Consider the following 22,131-nt stretch of genomic DNA (forward strand, 5'->3'; position numbering starts at 1 on the left):
AGGGGGGAGTCCCACATCCAGCATACCTCAGTAGAGCCCCTTCTGCCCTGCCCAGGCCCTCAGGATTGCTGCTGGAAAAATCCCTTCCTTGCAAGTCCCCTGAGAGGCCTCATGGCAGCCACGGCCTCCTCGGACTGTGACAGGGGCTGCAGCCTCCCTCCTCACTGTCCTTGTTTCTGTTGCTATTGTCGCTTTGTCTCATTTCATTGTTTAAACAAATCCAGAAAATGGGAGCTGTTAGCTGTACACAACATTTGAGAACATGAAAATCAGGAAATTTCCCCGTTCACCCAGGTGAGATTCCAATCCACTCGCCCGCTCCACAACCCCACGTTGCCTTCCGGCTGTCAGCCAGGGCGCACCTGCAGGACTCAGCTCCCTGTGCTGGCTGGGCTGGGCCTGGCCCCAGGGAGAGGGAGCTGATGCTCCCATCTGTGAACTGGCCTATCCTCATTCCTGTGCTGGGCGATTAGGAAAATGCAGTGCATTCTAGGAATTTAGGAGTGAAATACACATCTCGATGTGTCCATACGATTTACTTAAGGAGAACAAAATGTGACCTGCTGGCTTATTACAGGGTGAACTTGCTGAGGGATGGCCCAGCCCCACAGGGATGCACTGACTCCAGGGAAAGCAAATGCACCCCCCGGGAGACTTGGCCCACTGACAGGTGAGAGAGGCAGGCAGCTGAGAGCACCCCTGTCCTGCTGACTTTCCTCCAGCTGTAGAGTCAACTGCATGGTGGCTCGAGGGCTTCCTGGAAGAAGAGGCACCTTCCACGAGGAAAGGTGCCACTTGAAAGCACAAGAGAGGGGTGTTAGAGGCCTGCAGGCCAGCAGGACCCAGGAGAGGTGAAAACACAGGCTGGCCAGGGCCCGTGGCCTGCCACTAACCCTGCTTCCAAGTTGCCCAGCCCTGGGACAAAGCTGTTTTTCATTAATGAAGTGGAGGTCAATGTAGGAAGAGAGGGAGAGGAAGTGGTTCTGCCACGCTGCGATGTCTTGCTTTCAGCTCAGTTCCTCTGCACGGTTCTGTGAGCTCAGCAGGTGTCCTCACCCACGGTTTGTTTGATCCCGATTGCTGATCAGACCCAGAAACATCGAAACCAAAATCCCGAAGGACCGAGTTCAATTTCGAATGCTTGATAGCGACATGCCGCAGTCCACCACCTCCTGAGCATTTCCTGGGTGCCAGGTCCCCCTGCCGCAGGCTTTCCAGGCAGGAAAACGGAGTTCTGTCCACGCGACACCACAGGCATCCTTGCACTGAAAACCGCCTCAGTTGTTTGACATTCAAATATAAACGAGCAGGAAGCTGTACTGTGAGCTGGTGTGGCTCCAGAACCTCAGGCCTGAAGTTCTGCAGCCAGCAGCTTGTCTGGTGGGCTGTCCCTTGGCGGCAGCCTGCCCTGCATTCCTCCGAGCAAGGGGACCCGGCAGGGGGCCGTAAGCCAGCAGGCAGAGGAAGCGCCCACCCCAGAGCTCCATGCCTCTCAGGTCACTTAGCACCCAGAGGAGGGGGCTTTTGCTCCTTTGCCCATCTCATCGGAAGCTCACCTTTGCCTCCCGGCCCGAGACCCTGACCACAACAGGCTTTCCACAAGGCTTTGCTGGCTGAACGGACAGAGCGAGGTGTAAGAACGTGGGAGCATTCCCAGGCTCCGCCCCTTTCCGGGAGCCCAGAGAGAATCCCGCCCCTGCCAGCACAGCTCCTTGGTCGTGGGCTGCAGGCCCCTTCTGTGAACCTGACCTGCACCACCGGTAGTTAGATGGAGCTGCGGGAGGTGGAAGCTGGAGAGGGAGAGAGATGGAGATGATGGGGGGGGGGGATTCCGGTTGGGTGTGAGCCAAGTGCCCCGGGGAAGACGAGAGGAGAGCTGGGGGTGGGAGCTGAGCTCAGGGCCCTTGGAAGAAGAGAGCACAGACCGGAGCTGTTTTCTCGCCTGGTGAGCAGTCCCTAAGGCAGTCCTTCCAAACACACGGACCACACGGACCGCAGACGGCTCAACCTCAGAGCCAGACCGCACGTGCTGCGTCTGCTGGGGGAACTTATGTTCACCAGACTGCCCTCTGCCCCACCACTGCCCCGTTTTATGGTCTCTGGTTTTCCTATTTTATATTTTTTTGTCGGTTACTTCAAATTGCTCTGGGCAGTAAGTGGTGGGTTTTTGGTGGTAAAAGAAAATCAAATCTGTATTCTACTCAGAAGACGGACTAGATTAAATGCTTGGAAGTGGAGCCGCACTCACCACTACCACTGCATGTGGGTTTTCGGGACACCGCATGAGGAAGTGAGTTCATGCCTGTCCCTTCCCGGCTTTAAACAGATGCAGCCCACATTCGTGGTGCATGCTGGGAATTTGGAGACTCCCCGCCAGGGAAGAGGGTGAACCATCAGATGTAACTCACGTGAAAACGCTATTTTAGCCAGCGCACTTCTATTGTTCACAGTGGACTCCTGCGAAACAGACATTCTCTCCCTGTGGCAGAGAAAAGGCAATTTTCAGAGTACCAACTTCCCCAGCGGGGGTAAAACTCAGCACATACACCGGAAGCACAGGGAGAGGCTTTTGTTTTGTTTTTGTTTTAAGATTTTTATTTATTTGAGAGGCAGAGTTACAGACAGAGAGAAGCAGAGACAGAGAAAGGTCTTCCATCCGCTGGTTCACTCCCCAAATGGCCAATCCAAAACCAGTGAGCCAGGAGCTTCTTCCAGGTTTCCCACACAGGTGCAGGGACCTAAGGACTTGGGCCGTCTTCTATTGCTTTCCCAGGCCATAGCAGAGAGCTGGATTGGAAGAGAAGCAGCCGGGACTAGAGCCGGTGCCCATGTGGGATGCTGATGCCACAGGCAGAGGTTTAACCTACTGTGCCACAGTACCAGCCCCAGGGAGAATTTTGATTGGCATTGCCATGGGTGTAGCCATGCAGGAGCCACCCAGATGCTGTGGGTAGGGGAGACTTTAGGTACAAACATCCCCTGCCCCAGGAAATCTGGCCAGGACGAGAGTCAGTCACTTCTGGGCCAAGTGGCACACAGGATACAGCAGGTCAGTTTAAGAGAGGTCAAACTGAGTGCTACTCTGCAAGATGGCCTGACCTTTCAGTTTCAAGAAAAGCAGGATATCTGGACCTTTATGTGAGTTCTTCCAACTGCGAAATGTTAGTAACCGATCTAAAAGCTGGTCACGGTGCTCCTAGCAACCGGCCCACTGCTCTCTAATGTGCATCTCTGAGAGCAGACACTTCGCCTCCAAGGATGCTTGTTCCTTAAACGACTTCCAAGAGACCACACCAGCCAGAAACTCATTTAATGACGTGAGGAGAAGCAGCCTCTGGAAAAATGTCAGCCCTTCCTGCTCACCCGAGAATCCGCACAGTGGGAGCCTCTCGTCGCTCGCCCTTCCCTGGCTCTCCCACTTAGCCTGGCACCACCCCAGCCCTGCCTGCCACCTCCTCCGTCCTGCACCTGCCGCTTCATGCACGGCTTTCCCTTCTTGACTTCAGCCACTGCTCTGGATTCTGTTCCACCGTGCGTCCTTAGACTCTTATTCCGTGTCCCAAGAGCCTCCTGTTTCTTCCTGGCCCCTTGGAGGTCCCCAGCCTCTCGGCTGCCTGCTGGCCCCCCACAGTGGAGTCCAGAGGACGAGTGATGGGGGACTCACTTAGAATCACTTAGAGCAAAGCCACTATTCATTTTACCACCAGCTGTGATCAGTGGGTGTTTGCGGGCCCTGTGGCACTTATCAGAGTATGCATTTTCTTTCTTTTTTTTTGACAGGCAGAGTGGACAGTGAGAGAGAGAGACAGAGAGAAAGGTCTTCCTTTTGCCGTTGGTTCACCCTCCAATGGCGCACCGCGCTGATCCGATGGCAGGAGCCAGGAGCCAGGTGCTTTTCCTGGTCTCCCATGGGGTGCAGGGCCCAAGCACTTGGGCCATCCTCCACTGTACTCCCGGGCCATAGCAGAGAGCTGGCCTGGAAGAGGGGCAACCGGGACAGAATCCGGTGCCCCAACCGGGACTAGAACCCGGTGTGCCAGCGCCACAAGGCGGAGGATTAGCCTAGTGAGCCACGGCGCCGGCCCAGAGTATGCATTTTCATCATCTCAGTTCATCAGTGTCCCCTTCATCTGAGACAGAGCAGGACTCTGCCCCCCGTACCGTGATGGGAACGGAGGAGTACGGCAGCCAGCTCGCCACCAGCCCCTGAAGTGATACTCTTGTGGAATGAGCGTTGCTTAGGGAGAAGCTCCCCGGGCATCTCTCCCAGGAGGGGTCCTTGACAGAAAGACAAATATCTGTGTTTTTGCAGGGACTGGAGCCCTGGGACCATGAGACGGGTCCGCCAGTCTTGGTTCCAGCCACCAGCATCAGGCTGACTTCCTGTTACTCCACCTTGGCCAACCAAGTGAACAGTGAGCTCCAACTCACCAGTGAACTCCTCAACATTTCTGGTGGCCCAGGGTGGGGGTGCTCAGGACCCGGGTTAGGATGCCTGGGCCCCCAGTCAGAGAATCTGGGGGCCACCCTTGGCTCTGGCTCCTGACTCCAGCTTCCTGCTGACACAGACTCCAGGAAGCAGCAGCAGTCATGACTCAAGTCATTGTCTTCATGCTGCCCACGGGGCAGACCTGGATTCAGCTCCTAGATTCTAGCTTTGCCCACAGCCCAGCCCCAGCCGTTATGGACATTTGGAAAGTGAACTGGAAGATGAGAGTGCCCCCCCCATCCTCTTATCTGTCTTTCTCTGTCTCTCTACCTCTGCCTCCTACAGGGAAGACAGTTGCTTTAGTAACTGGGCCTCTTCCATCGCCTCACCAGTGTGAGTCATGGGGGCTCATGGGTGGACCTGCTATCAACATTTCTATGTATTTTGTTTGGGCAGCGAAGTTATCCGCACACCTAAGCTTCAGGGTCTCTGGTGCCAAAAACCGTGAAGACCGAACTCACTGGAGTGGCATTCAGGGACTTCCGGAAGCTGGCTCCACCTCTTGTTCTAATTTCTCATTTCTCCACTCTCACATGCTGCATAGTCCATGCTCCGGATCAAGCTGCACTGTGCATCTATAATTCCAAGTTATGCCTTTTTGCTAATGCTGTTCCTTTAGGCAAAAACCTTGGCACTCATGGCTCTGTCTAGCAGGCTGAGTTCATCTCTCCAGACCCAGCTCAACTGCTCACTTTGTGGCTTCTCCACCTTCCCTTCAGTTTCCTTCTCTCTCCTCTGAGCATTCATGCCTGCGATCCATCCCTTGCCACCTTATACCTGAGACTTATATTCCAAGTCCCAGTTCTCTGTATCTCTTGCTGGACTGTGAGTCCTAGAAGACCTTGTCTTTGTATCCCAAGCTGCTCCTCCGTGCATGGTGGGTAACTTAAAAAAATAGACAGACAGGGCCGGCGCCGCGGCTCACTAGGCTAATCCTCCGCCTAGCGGCGCCGGCACACCGGGTTCTAGTCCCGGTCGGGGCGCCGGATTCTGTCCCGGTTGCCCCTCTTCCAGGCCAGCCCTCTGCTGTGGCCCGGGAGTGCAGTGGAGGATGGCCCAGGTGCTTGGGCCCTGCACCCCATGGGAGACCAGGAAAAGCACCTGGCTCCTGGCTCCTGCCATCGGATCAGCGCGGTGCGCCGGCCGCAGCGCGCCGGCCGCGGCGGCCATTGGAGGGTGAACCAACGGCAAAGGAAGACCTTTCTCTCTGTCTCTCTCTCTCACTGTCCACTCTGCCTGTCAAAAAATAAAAAAATAAAAAAAAATAGACAGACAGTGAAATGGTCATTTACTGAGCTCACCAGTGACAGGTGCTTTCCAACTTTACTTTTCATCCTCACACTGCCTTGCTGAGTCAGATTTTATGATCACAGAGCCCAGAGAGGTTAAGTGACTCACCAAGGACACACAGCTAGCTGTGGCTGGGTGAGAATTTGAGCACAGGTCTGTCCAGCTCTCCCAATAGGCAATGCTGCCTCCTACTCCTCCTCCCCTGCTCAAGTCCACACCCAGGGCTCTGAGAGGTGGGAGATCCCGAGCTTCTCCCCTGACTGCAGCCACTCAGTTTCCTGTGCTAAGTGGGCCTGGGTGGGAACACAGGGCCCCAGGAGTGTCTTCTCAAGGGTTCGGCTTTGGGCTTCCAAAAAAAGCATCTGGTGCAGAGGCAGCACATGGTGTTCCTGTTCCCTGGCTTGGCTCCCGTGGAGAGATGTCCCCCGAACACGGCCTTGTGTTTGGGCTCACGGGAGAGAAGTGTTAGTTTCACTAAAAACTGTGGGATTTAAGCAGTCCAGATGCACTGCCCAGCATCCATGTAACAAGAAGGTGCACTGTGCAAAGGAGAGAGGGCTTCCTCCCCATCCTGCCAGGGGCCACCACCCATGACCTGAGGGCTCAGGAACACAGCTCAGTCCTGGCCCTGGGAGGGCTGTAGGCTGCTGGCTGCCGCCAGGCCATGGTTTCAGCGTGGGCCAGTTGAGGTCAGAATAGAACCAGGAATGGGTTCTCTTGGGACCACTGGCACCCACTGCCCCAGCAGTGGGAGGTGGCGGCCGTATGCTTGGGAGTGTGCGTTAGCAGACTGCTCTTTGGGGTGGGCGGCAGGGCAGCCGAGAGGGTCCTGGCAGCCATGGCAGCAGGTGCCGGCTGGCGAGGTGGGGAGGAAGAGGTCAATGGCAGACACTGTCTTAAGTTCACGAGTGGACATTTGATAGAACCCCCAGAGGGCCTCCCAGCCATACCTGGGAACAGTGTGCGATGAAAACACTGCCACAGGAGGTGACCAAAGAACCAGAGACATACTGCGCGTTGACAGTGATGCTATTGTCACACACACACACACACACACACACACTGCCATCTGTTCAGGCCTGGGAGGACACCAGTTCAGGTGCATCCTTATGTATCTTACTGCTTTTATTTCATTCATTCATTTCTTCTCTCAACAAATACCTATTAGACCCGTGACAGAATTTTATCATCTACACAACCATCAGCAGCACCTGATGCAAATTACAAATTCACCACCCTAGGTTGAGGTATTTTGGCTCTTAGTTAACAATCATAAAATAATGCCTCAAGAATTCAAGGATTAGACAATAACTTTTGTTCTATCTTCAGAGTTATTTGTATGTGTTGAACATTTATTTATGTTTTTTACATTTTTACAAAGTAAGCAAAGTTAAACTGCATTCCACTACCCACTGAATAAATCCCCTTTACTGAAATGTCATCATCACCCAAAAGAGAGGACTGTCATTCATTATGCGGGTTGTGCGGGTGCCACATTTTCTGCTGGCCTCGGTTCCTCCCAGCCAGGTCAGTCACAGTCTGAGGACCCTGTGCCATTCGTTCCCTGCATGATCGGTGAGAATTAGTAAAGGAAGGCTTGTCGCGTCCCTAGTACCACATGAAAAGCGGGCTGTGTTAAGCTCAGCCAAATGCCTGCTGGACAATGAAGAAGTTGCCTACCATTTCTTCATTCTGAATGTCCCCCAAAACCCCACATTTGTGTGTTACAGCAGCCAAGCCATGGAAACAGCTGAAGTGTGTGTGAATGGATGAACACATAAGGAAGTGTGCTGCACACCCACACACATACACACACACACACAATGAAATGTAATACTACATCCATGTTGGTGCAACGCGGCTCATCCATGTTGAGCCTAGAGGACGTTATGCTAAGTGGAATGTGGTGACACAGACAACTACTGCATGATCTCACTTTCATGTGGAATCCGGAAAAGTCAAATTCATAGGAAGAGGAGCCTGGTGGGCCCCAGGGATCAGGCAACAGGGCAAAGTGGGAGGCATGGATCCAAGGGAAAAGATCCATGCGTTTCTAGATTGGTACGTTCTGGAGTGCTGACAGGCAGTGTGGTGGCTACAGTTACTAATAATGTGTGATGTACTTGAACTTGCTGAGTATCGTACACACGCACACACAGAGTAACCGTGTGAGGTGGTGATATGCTAGTTAGCTTGATGGCAGTAGCTATCTCACAATGCACGTGTATGTTAAAACATCATGTTATATACCTTTAATATGCAGCATTTTTATTCATCAATTGGACGTCACTCCAGCTGGGGTGCAAACCTTGCTCCGGTCTCCTCACAGGACGGCCACGCATCTTCAGGATGCTAGGAGAAATACTTTAGCTTAACCCCAGGAAGACCCTACCTGCCCCCAGCCTAACACCGTCTGTGTTTTTGTTCTAAACCAGGGCCCTGCACCCGCAGAAATAGCTCACAGTCCACCCACAATCATCCTGACTGGAGATGTCAGTTCACCGGAAGGAGAAACCGACAAAAACCTGGCCAACAGGTACACGTCCCGGGTGCCTGATTCTTCTGCTGTGATGCACAGTATCTCCTACAATATGGGGATCAGGTTGTTCTGTTTTTTTAAATATTTTCTTCTTTCTTGTATCATTTTATTGGTGCAAATACAACCAAGCAGTTTGGGATTTTTACAGTAACTTTTTCCCCAAATGAGTTTCCCTCTCCTGCATCTGGCCCTTTGCACTCTGCGAGGCTGTTTGAAATTCACAGCCAGGAAGTTTCTGCTACAGACCAGGTATCTGCAGATGGTTGGCAAGATGTGAGTCTTTGACTGTGGGATCCTGCCCCTGGCTGAAGCAGGTTCCACGTGGAAGATGGTCTCCTAGGAGGGACATGGGCTCGCATGCTCCGGGATGTCACTGCTTTGGTTTTACGTAGCACTAACCCATTCCTTCATCTGCCTCAGGGGTAGGGAATCTTTACTCCCAGAAGGGCCACTGGGCATTTATAGTATCATTCATGGGCCATACAAAATTAGCAACTTAAAAACCGGCCTGCTCCCAGCTCTCTGCTGTGGCCAGGGAGTGCAGTGGAGGATGGCCCAGGTGCTTGGGCCCTGCACCCCATGGGAGACCAGGAAAAGCACCTGGCTCCTGGCTCCTGCCACCGGATCAGCGCGGTGCGCCGGCCGCAGCGCGCCGGCCGCGGCGGCCATTGGAGGGTGAACCAACGGCAAAGGAAGACCTTTCTCTCTGTCTCTCTCTCTCACTGTCCACTCTGCCTGTCAAAAAAAAAAAAAAAAAAAAAAAAAAAAAAAAAAAAAAACCGGCCTGCTCAGCCGACCAGTGCTACAGCTCAATAGGCTAATCCACTGCCTGCTGCGTCGGCACCCTGGGTTCTAGTCCCGGTCGGGGCGCTGGATTCTGTCCCGGTTGCCCCTCTTCCAGGCCAGCTCTCTGCTGTGGCCCGGGAGTGCAGTGGAGGACGGCCCAAGTGCTTGGGCCCTGCACCCCATGGGAGACCAGGAGAAGCACCTGGCTCCTGGCTTCAGATCAGTGTGGTGTGCCGGCCGCAGCGGCCATTGGAGGGTGAACCAACGGAAAAGGAAAAAAAAAAAACAACAAAACAACACCAATCTGCTATACATTTAATGAATTTCGAGTCCTGCCTGTGGTTGCTGTGGCAGGGCCAGACTGAATGATTTTACAGGTCTTAAATGGCCCACAAGCCAGACGTTTTCCACCCTGGTCTAACTGGAGTGAGATAATCTAAGCATAATTTTCAAAAACTTAAAAAAAATGGCAGGTCTTTGGTGCAGTGGTTAAGGTACTGCTTGGGATGCCTGCAACCCATATTGGAGTCTCCAGATACAAATCTCAGCTCTACTTCCAATTCCAGCTTTCTGCTAATGGTCACCATGGGTGGCAGCAGGCGATCACTCAAGTACTTGGGTCCCTGCAACCATATGGGAGACCTGGATCAGGTTCTGGGCTCCTGGCTTCAGCACAGCCTACCCCTAGCTGTTGCAGGCATTTGGGGAGTAAACCAGTGGTTGAACAATCTCTTTTTGCCTCTGTCTTTCTAACTTTCAAATAAGCAAATATCCTTAAAAGGATAATCCTCATACAAATATATAGTGAGCATATGTTAAAGATTTATTTTTTGCTCATTAAAGGGAAGCAGCAGGATACCAAAATCAATTCAGAGGAGGGTAGTCCTCTACGCGATGTGTGTGTGTGTGTGTGTGTGTGTATCCATATCTGTATCTAGATTTAGATATACCCTGTATATCTATATACATATGTGCATATAATTAGTGGGGAGGGAAGGAATGCTGGAATAACATTGCTAAGTTAGATATGAAATAGGTTAATGCTCTTCAGGGCAATGAAGTCATACTCTCACCTTTTCTCTCAAATATAAATCATCAGTATCTCTACCAGACCTCAGTTCCTTACTTTTTTTTTTTTTTTTTTGGCAGGCAGAGTTAGACAGTGAGAGAGAAGAGAGAGAAAGGTCTTCCTTTTCTGTTGGTCCCCCTCCAAGTGGCCGCTACGGCTGGTGTGCTGCGCCAATCTGTAGCCAGGTGCCTCCTCCTGGTCTCCCACGCGGGTGCAGGGCCCAAGGACCTGGGCCATCCTCCACTGCACTCCCGGGCCACAGCAGAGAGCTGGACTGGAAGAGGAGCAACTGGCACAGAATCCGGCGCCCCAACCGGGACTAGAACCCAGGGTGCCGGCACGAGGATTAGCCAAGTGAGCCGCGGCACCGGCCGCTTCATTTTTTTAAAAAGATTTATTTTTTATTTATTTGAAAGAGTTATATATAGAGAGAGAGCCAGAGAGAGAGAGAGAGAGAGGGGTCTTCCATCCTCTGGTTCACTCCTCAAATGACCCAAAATCCAGAGCTGAGCTGATCCGAAGCCAGGAGCCAGGAGCTTCTTCCATGTCTCCCATGCAGGTGCAGGGGCCCAAGGACTTGGGCCATCCTCCACTGCTTTCCCAGGCCATAGCAGAGAGCTGGATTGGAAGTGGAGCAGCCGGGACTAGAACCAGCGCCCATATGGGATGCCAGCACTGCAGGCTGGGGCTTTAACCTGCTGTGCCACAGTGCCAGCCCCAGTTGCTTATGTTTTATGAGATTTCTCCAAGTTAGATGTTAGCTCAGAGTCTAGGCCCTAATAAAGAGTACATCCCAGATATACCCCCTTACATCAGAGGTTGGAAAGCTTGCACATGCGTCGGAATCAACTGGGGCACTTGTTAGAGCACAGCTTACCGCCGCCACCCCTAGAGTCCCTGACCTCACGGGTCTAGGTGGGACCTCAGAGCGGCAGTTCTGATGTGCTCCCAAGTTGAAAGCCAGGGACGAGACTTTGGGGGAGCAGAGAGCAGGGGTGGAGAACGGCTGGCCAGCGGGTCATGTGAGGCCGGCAAAATCACATGGTCTAATGCTCCTAAGGCAACCATAGGTGGGGCTCAAAACTCAGCCAGGCTCCGGCAGGCTGATTTTTAAGTCGTTCATTTTGCATGGCCCATGAAGGACATCACGAATATCCAAATGACCCCTGCAGAAGAAAGGCCCCTCCCCATGGAGGCCTCGTTCTGCCTATTGCCGAGCTGGGATAGATTTTCGTAACAAGCTGGCCCTTGTTATTTCAGAGCTCACAGCCCCCACCGGAGGCTCTCTCACCGCCACCTGAAGGTTTCCACGGCCCCGCTGACTTCTCTGGGTAAGGGCTAGGCCGACCCGAAGGTGTGTTTGAGTAGAAGACTGAGCTCCAGCGGCTGGGCTGGACTCGGGCCGTTCCCCCTCTCCTGATCTGCAAGGCAGCTCATCCCTATATCAGCCCCTCATGTTGGAATGCAGAAGAATTACGATGTCTAATTTCAAGTTCTTGTGGTGAAAAGTTAAGACTAGGAAGTGAAGAGGCAGATGAGGAAGTCCAAGAGGGAACAGCTGGGTAAAGCTCAATTCTGGGGCCCTCCTGCTACAAAGGCCCCTACCTAGGTAAGAGAGTGCCCGAGTGTCAGGCTGGCTGCCCGGCTCACATACTCATTCCCCAGATGAATTTTCCCAGCCTGCCCCATGGCCACCAGAAGGCTGCTCCATGCCTGGTCCCTGCCTGCATGTTGTTCGTATGCTCCGTATGAGGAGACCAAGGCGTGAACAGATACAACTGGGACACCGTACTGTAAGGGCTTTCACAAAACAGCTTGGGTAACTGGGCAAGAAAGGGATGCATTCTCTCGGGAGGCAAAGTCTGGGCAGATATTCCAAAGGAGAGGGTGGTTGAGTCGCCCCTTAGAGCTAAGAAGAAGAAAGGCATTCCTGGAGGACGAAGTGACAGCGGGGAGCAGGAGCCATGACAGAGCATTGTGCTGGCAGCTAAATCGATCAGAGGTCCAGCTCACATCAGCTGACACAATCATCTCATTATCATCGGTCATCGATCAATCAGGCTTGTGGTTTCAGGTAGCAAATCCAGGTGCTCACACAGGGTTTGGATTAGTCATTGCCCTCGCCATTTCTCAAGTCTTTTGTGTGTTTGCTTTCTGCTTGGGCAGGGAGCAGACGGAGCACACAACCCTGACACATGTAGTGAGTGGCTACCACAACTCCAAGTTTACCTCCCATTGGCTTCCCCATGCTACCCACACACTTCCCGGGATTGCCGCTCGTGGGCCTCATGCGGCCACCCTCATGCTATTCCTTGCGGTCAACGGAACAGAATTCCTCTAGTGGCCAAGGCTGATACACAGTCCCACCCTTGGGGCTTGGGGTGGGCGTGGTTAGCACTCTCCTAACTAAAATTCTCCCAGCAATCAGAAGGGGTTCACCCCCTGAAAAATGAGGGGCTACTGCCAAAAGAAGTGATGGTGGAGGCTGGGGGGATACGAATGTGTGAGACCAGCTGGGAGGCGCGTTGGCTCCCCGTGGCCCCTGGGGTGGCCCCGTTGGAGGATGCAGGAGAATGGGATGGTGGACATGGCTTTTAGGATAACCCTGATAGCAGTGCAGGACGGGAGTGGGGGCCAGCCAGCAGGCAGTGGGGGCGCAATTGTTCAGGGAAGAGCCTAGGAGTCAGAAGAGAGAGGAGGGGCAGGCCCCAGGGCTATCTACAGGTAAATGCAGTTGGCTGGAGGTGAGGTGTGCGTCTCCCATGTTCTTGAGTAACAGGGGAAGGGGTGGTGCCGCTCATCCACCCCAGCCCTGGGGGCTGCTGGGGAAGGAAGGGGGTAAACAGTGGAGTGGAGGCGCAAGGGGAGGACTGGCGGCCATGGTGCGCATCTGTGGCCTGCGATCTTCAGGTTGCAGCTTTTATCCACACACCTGAAGCTCACTAGCTTGCAGAAGAAACAGAGACCAGCTGGAGGAACACTCGGGGAAGCAGACAGCATAGGGAGAGGGGGGCTCCCTCAAAGCCTTCCTCTAGTTGCGTCTTCATGGCCACTTGTAGCAGAGCCCTGCCCCAGCCACAGGCAGCAGGCTGGAGCAGACGGGCCTGCAGAGGAGGCCCAGGGGTGTCCCTGGGCAAAGGCCGGAGGTGCGGCGGGCTGGGCAGCTCTAGGTGGCAGCCCTGGGCCGAGGTGTGTGGTTAGCAGGGCCTCAGCCTGAGCCGGCCCTCCCCGCAGACCCTGCGGGGCACGTCATTGACCTAGTCCACGACCAGCTGCCGGACATCAGCATCTCGGAGGAGGACAAGAAGAAAAACCTGGCGCTGCTGGAAGAAGCCAAGTCGGTGAGCGAGCGCTTCCTGGCGCGGCGCGGCAGGAAGTCCAGGAGCAGCCCCGGGGACTCCCCGACAGGTAGGCCAGGCGGGAGGGACAGGTGGCTACACAGGGCGCTCTGAGCTGGGGAGGGCTGGGCCGGGCCAGGTCGGACCGGACCCAACCCAGCTGCAGGGAGGGTCTTACTGCAGAGGAGACAGAGGGACCCCTGTTAACTGGCTGCCCCAGGGCTTCCAGGCCCCAGGAGGTCGGAGCCCTGGGGAGAGAGCCCTGTGCTATTTCTCAGTCTCCAAAATGCCTGCCCAGCTCTGGCCAGGAAACTCGGGCTTTTCACCATGTACGACCATTGTGGCTTCCAGGAAACGTCAACCCACACAACGCACACCCCAAGCTCCAGTTGAACTCCTTCTTCCCCTCTACCAGCTTCCGCCCCACCCTACGCCCACCCTTAGTCCTGCATGGGGAGAAATTCGGATGCCCAGACCCTGGCTCGCCCTGTGTGGGTGGAGTCTCCAGGGGACTCTGGCCTGTGGGTCCCTGCTCTGCAGTCCGAAGAGCCTGTCATGGGCCCCCAGCAGAGCGAGGGCTCTTGGGGAGATTTTCCTGCACCTTGAAATGCTCCTGCTGCCCCTCTGGCTCAACTTATCCTAATTCCTGATCAGAAAGTTGGGGCGGGTTTTAGGCAAGTCTGAAGTGCCAAAGAGGGCAAGGGCGCCCGTGAAGTCAGGTCCGTCCTGGGGGCCCTGGAGGAACGGCCGTGCCAGGTCTGGAAGGTGCTCTGAGTTCAGGTCAGGCTGGCCAAGCAGGGTGACTTCACACGCCTTAAATGACCCGAGGGCCTCTCTGTGGGGCTGTGCTTAGAGCCTTAGGTGGCAGTGCAGAATTACCGCTGGCCCCAACACAGCAGGTGTGGTTCCCTGAAAGCGTCCGTGTTATGCCCATGTCCCAAACCTTCCCAAATGCCCGCCAACCTGCATCTGTCTCCACAGCTGTGTCCCCAGGCCTCAGCCCAGGAGCGTCTCCTACGTGCTCTCGCAGCAACTCCCTCGCCGTCCCCACCCCGCCAGGTGAGGCTCCCACTCAGGACTCCTGGGCAGCTCCCCGGTGGGGTTGCCCCACGGGAGGCAGGTACCCGTCCCCCTGGGGTTCTGGGCTAGCAGGGCTCCGGGCAAGGTCATGGCAGGGGCTATGAGAAGATGCAGAGAGAGCAATGCTCATTTGGACAGGCCTCCTGCTCGGGCTACTTTGGGGGTTTTGGTTGCTTTTCCTTTTACTGGGCTGCGTTGAGGGTCACCCCCTTGGATCAGCAGGGTGCAGGGAGAGCGGGCTGCGCTGGTTGGTGCTGTGGGCCGGCTCGGGCTCGGGCTCGGGCTTGGCACTGCTCTGCTGATTTCCCTATGCCTCAGCCCCTCATGCTTCTGTGAGGATTTAGAGGTCCCCCCCACCCAATCTGCCCACCGGGAGGGAGGCCCTCAGGCTTGAGGTTGCTCAGGGAGGAGGCTTGGGAGCAAGGGGAGGGGCAAGTCTTTACCAAAGGGCCCAGAGCATCACTGACCAGGATCTGGCCGGTTCCAGGTTTGGATGTGTGCGGTGGCCCACAGCCCCCTGTGCCCGGAGCACCAGCACAGGTAACGGCACCGTGCACTGTGCTCTTTCTGGGTCAACTGGTTTCTCCCCGACCCCTAAACTTGGAGCCCCCCCCCCCCCATGACCCCTGGAGCTGAGGGTGCTGGGTGGGGAGGTGCTGAGGACGTTGCCGGGGCCTCACCTGAGGGGATCTCGGGGATTTGGAGCAAAGGTCTCCGCACGGTGGGCTTACTGTGCTTGCTTTTTCCCGCAGAGCGGGGATGAGGCCGAAATCCCTTCACCTCACCTTGGCGAGCCTGTGAGTTTGGGCTTTGCTCAGTTTGGAGGATTTGGGAATGGGAGACTGAGTCTTCTAGGAGCCTGGCCCCTGAGCAGCCTGAGGTTGGGGGGAGGGGAGGGGTGGAAACCGTTGGGTGTGCTGCCCTGCTGCCCAGGCGGAGTCACTGGGGGTGACCTCCATGGAGGCCAGGCTGCCGGCCAGAGGCAAGGAGCACATCCAGCCCCTGGCTGCGGTGCTGCCTGGGGCGGGCAGAGGTGCCCCGTGCCTGCTCAGAGAAAGGTGCCTGCTTTGGGACACAGGCTCACCTAGAGCCAGGCCCAGGGGCCAGTCCTCGGGCGGAGGGTCGGCACACAGGCGCTCTCACAGAGCGGATTTCCCACGGGGAGTGGAGCAGGGGGCGGGAGTCTCAGAACTGTGCAGTGAGCCAGCACCTTTGCGAGAAAGGCCTGCTCTGATGATCCTTAACCTCTGTTGGGTTGTGGACCTCTGAGAAATCATTGAAGGCTGTGGCTTCTCTTCCCAGAAGAGTGCCACGCCCCTCATGCACACGCAGACGTATTTTGAGAGGGTCACAAGCCTGCAGGGGGATCCGAGTCCTTAGGAGTTAAGGGCCTTGCCAGGCAGAGCCAAGACTGGAATCTGGGGCAGCTGAGCTGGGCCAGGCCGGCCTTCTCCTCCTCTCTGCTCAGCCGCCAGCCCATGGCAAGTTCTTGGCTGGATCCCGACTGCAGCTCCATTGTCCTCTGGGCCATACAGACCTCAGGCTTGTTTGTGGGTCCTCACTGCTGGCCCAGAGCCACTGAGAAGCCCTCCCCCAACCACATACACACAAAGGCTCCTTGGCAGAGTCTGGGGGGTGGGGGGGGAAGGAGACCCACAGCAGAAATGTCTTCACCTGTCCCCTGCCCCGCCTGTGCCACGGCGCCAACTCGACCTTGTCTCTTTCAGAACGTCCCCAAAGGGGTAGCTGACCGAAAGCAGAATGACCAGAGGAAAGTGTCCCAGGGCAGGCTGACTCCTCGCTCTCCCCCCGCGGAGAAGCCCAAAGAGCTTGCAGTAGAACAAAAGGAAAACTTCGATCCCCTCCAGCACCCTGAGACCACTCCCAAGGCCCCCGCTTCTGGCTTGAGCACTGGTGGGAAAATGGCCTTGAACAGCCCCCAGCCTGGCTCTGTTGAGGGGGAACTGGGGAAGCTGCCCCTGAAGACGGCCAGGGAGGGCAACCCTCTGCCTCGAAGTCCGGCCCACGGCCCAGGGGGGCCGGCCACCCCAGCCTCCCAGGGAAAAGTCTCGGCTGGTGAGCCCACGGGGCCCAAGGTGGGCTCGCCGGCTGAGCTGCGGTCCCCTGCGCCCCGGCCCCCTCTGCTGCGGGGTGTCTCCTGGGATAGCGGCCCTGAAGCACCAGGCCCCCGGCTGCAGAAGGTTCTGGCCAAGCTGCCGCTGGCGGAGGAAGAGAGGCGCTTCTCTGGCAAAGGCAAATTGGCCAAGGCGCCAGGGCTTACAGACTTCCAGATTCAAGTGCAGCCTGTGCGGATGCAGAAGCTGACCAAGCTCCGTGAGGTAGGTCCCGGGGGCTGCTGGGCATGGTGTGAGCACCAGGTAACCCCTGGGTTGCAGGTCCCTGAGCTGACACTGGGGCCTGGGAGAGTGGCTCTGGCCAGGACTTGGGCCTTCCAGGGTGCTCAGCTCCCCAACCGCGAGAGGCCAGGTCACATGGGTGGCAGGCATCTCCTTAGAACACCAGCTTCAGGTGTCAGCTTCTGACCTTGGCACTGGGTGGAAGGCAGCCTGGGTATAGTTGCCACATGATGCCACCCATCAGGGGAAGGACACGGGGTCCCCCAGTGCTGGGCAGCTTTCCTCCTCCTCCTGGGTCCCTCGACGGGGTGCATGCTGGGATGCCCTCAGGGCTCAGCAAGGATGGAGTAGTTTTCTCCTTTGTGGTACCCCAAGCTTTCTTCCTGATGCCCACGAACAGGGCCCCCGAGTACGATGCTGCCCGTGGCAGGCTTGTCTTCCACGGCGAGCTGCTTCTCGTGCCCCCAGCTTCCACAGGCCATCATGCCAGGCACAATAGTCTCTGGGCCGCCAGCCTCTGCAGGGGGTGAGTTGGCATATCCAGAGATATGTAGGACAGACAGACTGGAGTGTGAGGCAGAAAATGTTAACACATTCCACTAACCACTACCCTGGTGACTGAGCACCAGGCGGGGGCTCCAGCCCTGGACTTCCATTTGGGTCATGAGCACCCCCTGCTGGCCTCTTCCTGTCCTTTATCCAAAAGGCTGAGCTGCCACCCTGGAGACAAAAAGAACCCTTTGGTGGCCCAGTCACAGGGTCAAGGAGCTCTGCTGGACATTTCCACTTGAGGACCCTGGACTGGTGCCCACCTGTGCCACACACCTGTGCCACACACCTGTGCTCAGCCTCCCATCTTGCCAGGCTCTGACGGCTGAGGCCTTGGGGCAGCAGGGCCCAGCCCTCATGTGTCCTGAGAGTTTAAAAATCCAAAAGGCACCACAGGAAGCTGTTGAAGTGAGGGGGTGGGGAAGCCACAAGTCCTGGGTGTGGGCACGTGGTGCCCGGAACAGCGGGGCAGAAAGCTGCAGCCAGCCACCAGATCATAGGGGATTGTTCAAAGAGCACCCAGTACGCACCTAGGTTACCCTTCTGTCCCCCTGTCCCCTGCCCCCTGCCAGCTGCAGCCGCAGTGTGGTTCAGCAAATCGCTCACCCTCAGACCCATGGACTCATTTGCCAAGCAGACCCTGCCAAGGACCACTCTTGCCCCAAGGAACATGGTGCTAATGGGGGAGGGGTGGTTCTTGCACCATTACGGGCTGGGAGAGAAGCTGTGATCCTGGTGTCTGTCATATCTCACTGTGCCACGCCATCCAGTCTCCTAAGGCTCGGGGTCACAGAACCAGGGAACCCACTGAGGAATGCAGCCCGATGCTGTGCCCTGAAACTTTGACTCTCTGTCCTCCCACAAAGGAGCACATCCTGATGAGAAATCAGAACCTGGTGGGGCTCAGGCTCCCAGAACTCAGTGAAGCGGCTGAGCAGGAAAAAGGTAGGTAGTGCGGGGCCAAGGCTCCCCGGGGCCAGGGCTGGTTTGTGGGCGCCTCGTTGGGGAAGGCGAATGTGTAAACGCGGGACTTCCTGCCTGTGGCCTTTGTCCACCCCAGCCTCGGTGTGGGCTGGGCACAGAGCAGGCCCTCAGTAAATATTTGCAAATAAACCAATGAAGCAGATGGCGTTTCCTGCCCACTCAGCACGTCCAAAACTGTGCCCCACCAGCCCCAGGGCCCCAGGGCCCCAGGCAGAACGTGCATGACTCCAGAGGTCTGGAAGGGCGCCCTTTGCATGAACTTCTGACAGTGCTCTTTCCCCGACGCCCAGGAAGCCCCCCCAGATAGATCGGTTCCCCTTTTCATGCCATTGGAGCCACCTCTTGCTTTCTAACCAGCTGTTACCGCAAAGTCTGTGCCCCAGGCCCAAGCCGAGCCACCCCTCCGCACCTGTGTACATGCTGGGCCCAGCTGTGGGGTGGGCAGCACGGTAACACCCACTGTTCATTTTGAGTCCAGGCTCTGCCCCTGACTGGTCAAATGGCCTGGACAGGCTGCACCGCTCCCTGCATGAAATGGGGCTCGTGGGTTACCAGGGAGATGAATTGGGTTCAGTGAGGCTGAGTGCCTGCAGCACAGGGAGTGCTGGCTGGGCGTCAGCTTTCCTCTGCTACGGTGGGGGTCTCTGTGCAGTCTCCACCCCTGAATGCTGACAAAGGTGCCTGGCACTGCGAGGCCCTGAGCAAGGACTCCTTGAATTAATGAAATTGTGGAAGATGGGGCAGGCACATGGAGACGGGTTCATAAAAATAATTGGTAGCTTTGATCACAGCACCATGGGGCAGAGAGCTCCGCGCAGGCCAGCTGTCGCCCCCTCCCTGCGGCCACACACCTCCTTACCTCCATGTCTTCATCGCGGCTGTGACCCCTCCTCTGTAACGTCATCCCTGCCCAGTGAAGCGTGGGAGAGCCCCTGCAGCTCTGAAACCCTCATTTCCTTACTCCTGTGCCATACCATCTGCAGCTGACTCCTTTATGTTAGTATTTTATTTTTAAGATCTGTTTATTTTATTTGAAGGGCAGAGTTGGAGAGGGGGAGAGAGACAGAGAGATCTGCATGGCCACAGCAGCCAGGGTTGGGCCAGACCAAAGCCAGGAGCCAGGAGCTCCATCCAGGTCTCCCACGTGGGTGCAGGCCTCCAAGCACTTGGGCCATCTTCTGCTTTCCTAGCACATTACCTGGGAGCTGGATTGGAACTGGAGCAACCAGGACTTGAACTGGTGCCATTATGGGATGCTGGCTTCACAGACTGTGGCTTTACGGACTATGCCACGATGCTGGCCCCTGTATTTTATTTTCACTATGGCAGATACACATAACACAAAACTGACTACTTTCACCATGTGCATGCTCACATTGCGCAACTGTGGCCACCATCCAGCTGCATGACTACTTTTTCCCAAGCTGCAACACTGTACCTGCTGAACACCAACTCCCATTCCCCAGCCCCTGGCCACTGCCATCCTACACTCTGTGCCCGCGTGTTTGATCACTCTAGGTCCTCATCTGAGTGAAGTCTTACAATATTTCATCCTGCTCCTTATACGTAGTCATAATAAATGTCACATAGCATCTTTCCATAGTACAAATCACTCTGCACCTCCAGTTTCATCTAGCTCCCCTGATAGAGTGAGAGGGGTGGGGATTCTTGCTGTCATCTCACAGTTAAGAAAAGTGAGTCTTCAAGGTCTCCTGACTGCATGGGTTTTCTGTCACACAAGCAGTTGTGAAACTCTGGTTGGCGGTGTGCCATTGCAGACGCGCTAATCCAGAGCAGGCTGGCGTGTGGGGGTGTGTCTGGGGGGCTGCTCTGTTGGAAGTGGGTGGGAAGGATTGGATGCCTGCCTCCTGGGACCCTCCCCCTCCTCTGAGGAGCCCAGGCTTCAAAGAGCCCCACTTAGGGCTGCTACCTGCAGCTTCAGTGTGGAAGCCCCTGCTTAGGGAACGCCCCTGGGGTGTGTGTGTGTGGGGGGGGGCCCGCATCAGTGAAGCCCCTGGTGTGAAACCATTGGCAACCTCACAGTCAACACTAATGAAGACTGTGAGAGAAGGAAAGGTGCCAAGTCACTTTTTGGAAGGAATAAATTAATGGAATCTTAAATGTATTTTATATCTTCTAATTTTAAATTTGTTTATTAACAGTTTTAAAACACTAATAAAAAATTGTCTTATCCACAACCCCATACATTCTGAAAAAGCCAAAATTTCTCTATTCCCATACTTAGAGCTTTTTAGTAAGTTGATGCTGCAGTTGAATGGCCTATTTCTATTTCTTTTCACTTAAGTTGTCCCTAACTGATCACATCTGTCCTGACTGGTTCCCGTGTTTATTGTCTCATGGGTGCACACTTCCTTCTGTAGTGAAGTGTCTATTGTTGGGTAGATCAGATGTTTACGGTTCAGCTATGATTAACAACTCTACGATGAGCAAGTTTGTGTTTGTAGTTTTCCCCTCTTCCTTTACATCACTCCCTTGGGGTAAGTTCTCAAACCTGAGATTCCCTGTGTCATCACCTCCACCATCACTGCCTCTGTCCTCCACGCACTACCAGCACTAGGCTTTGCTTTCCTTTGCATTTGTTCCTTATTCATAAGAACATAGTAAGAGCAAGATAATCAATAGGAACAATTATAATGTATTATTAGTATAAAATGCCACTTCATTATCTATTAATTTGCTAGCAGGATCAAACTTCCAATATTTAAGTATATTTCTCTTTTTTTTTCCCCAGAAACCTTTTAATTAAGGAATACAAACTTCATGCATTTCATAAATATAACTTTAGAAACAGTGATTCTTCCCACCGGACCCACCCTCCCACACATACTCCCACCCCTCTTCCTCCTACTACTCATATTCCTATTTTTTTTTACCAAGATCTATTTTCAATTAACTTTAAAATACATACTATTAACTGTATACTAAGTAAAGAATGCAGCAAGGAGTATGAAAAAAACTCAATAGTCAACACAAGGGCTGTTCAAAGTCATTGCATCTCAAAGTGTCAATTTCACTTCTATAGATTATCTTTTAGGTGCACTATTTGTTATCAGGTCAGAGAACAGATGGTGTTTTTTGTTTTGGGACTGGCTTATTTCACTAACTATGATGGTTTCCATTTCTATCCATTTGGTTGCAAATGACAGGATTTAATTTTAACTGCTGTGTAGAATTCCATGGTGTACATATCCCACAATTTCTTTATCCAGTCTTCAGTTGATGGACATACGGGTTGATTCCATATCTTAGCTGTTGTGAATTGAGCTGCAATAAACATGGAGGTACAGATAAATCTTTCATATGCTGGTTTCATTTCCCTTGGGTAAATTACCAGGAGTGGGATGGCTGGGTCATTTGGTAGATCTATATTCAGGTTTCTGAGTTATCTCCCATACTGTCTTCCACAGTGACTGTACCAGTTTACATTCCCACCAACAGTGGAGTAGGGTACCTTTTCCACACATCCTCACCATCATTTGTTGTTGATTTCTGTATGAAAGCCATTCTAATGGGGATGAGGTGAAACCTCATTGTGATTTTGATTCGCATTTCCCTGATGACTGGTGATCTTGAGCATTTTTTTTCATATGTCTGTTGGCCATTTGGATTTCCTCTTTTGAAAAATGCTT

General features: G+C 54.4%; 1 protein-coding gene across 8 annotated transcripts in view; it reads left to right on the forward strand.

Moving 5' to 3' along the window:
• IRAG1 (inositol 1,4,5-triphosphate receptor associated 1) overlaps window positions 1-22,131 on the forward strand; it is a 128,983-nt gene that overhangs the window by 52,864 nt on the left and 53,988 nt on the right. For 4 of the 8 annotated variants that reach the window (XR_016231293.1, XM_051851398.3, XM_070073302.2 and 1 more), the window contains 8 exons: window positions 8,215-8,381; window positions 11,434-11,504; window positions 13,408-13,581; window positions 14,493-14,570; window positions 15,079-15,131; window positions 15,344-15,388; window positions 16,319-16,930; window positions 18,364-18,442. Coding sequence is in view for 7 of the 8 variants with exons in the window: in XM_051851398.3 (XP_051707358.3) it covers window positions 8,215-8,381; window positions 11,434-11,504; window positions 13,408-13,581; window positions 14,493-14,570; window positions 15,079-15,131; window positions 15,344-15,388; window positions 16,319-16,930; window positions 18,364-18,442 (1,279 nt within the window). In the remaining variant the exon portion in view is untranslated. The remainder of the gene's footprint in view (window positions 1-8,214; window positions 8,382-11,433; window positions 11,505-13,407; window positions 13,582-14,492; window positions 14,571-15,078; window positions 15,132-15,343; window positions 15,389-16,318; window positions 16,931-18,363; window positions 18,443-22,131) is intronic. The other 4 variants (XM_017345354.4, XM_089328745.1, XM_070073303.2 and 1 more) reach the window with 1 other exon arrangement.

Source organism: Oryctolagus cuniculus, chromosome 1 (assembly GCF_051225735.1).
Source record: "Oryctolagus cuniculus isolate XC-2025 breed Fujian yellow rabbit chromosome 1, ASM5122573v1, whole genome shotgun sequence".
Lineage (NCBI taxonomy): Eukaryota > Metazoa > Chordata > Mammalia > Lagomorpha > Leporidae > Oryctolagus > Oryctolagus cuniculus.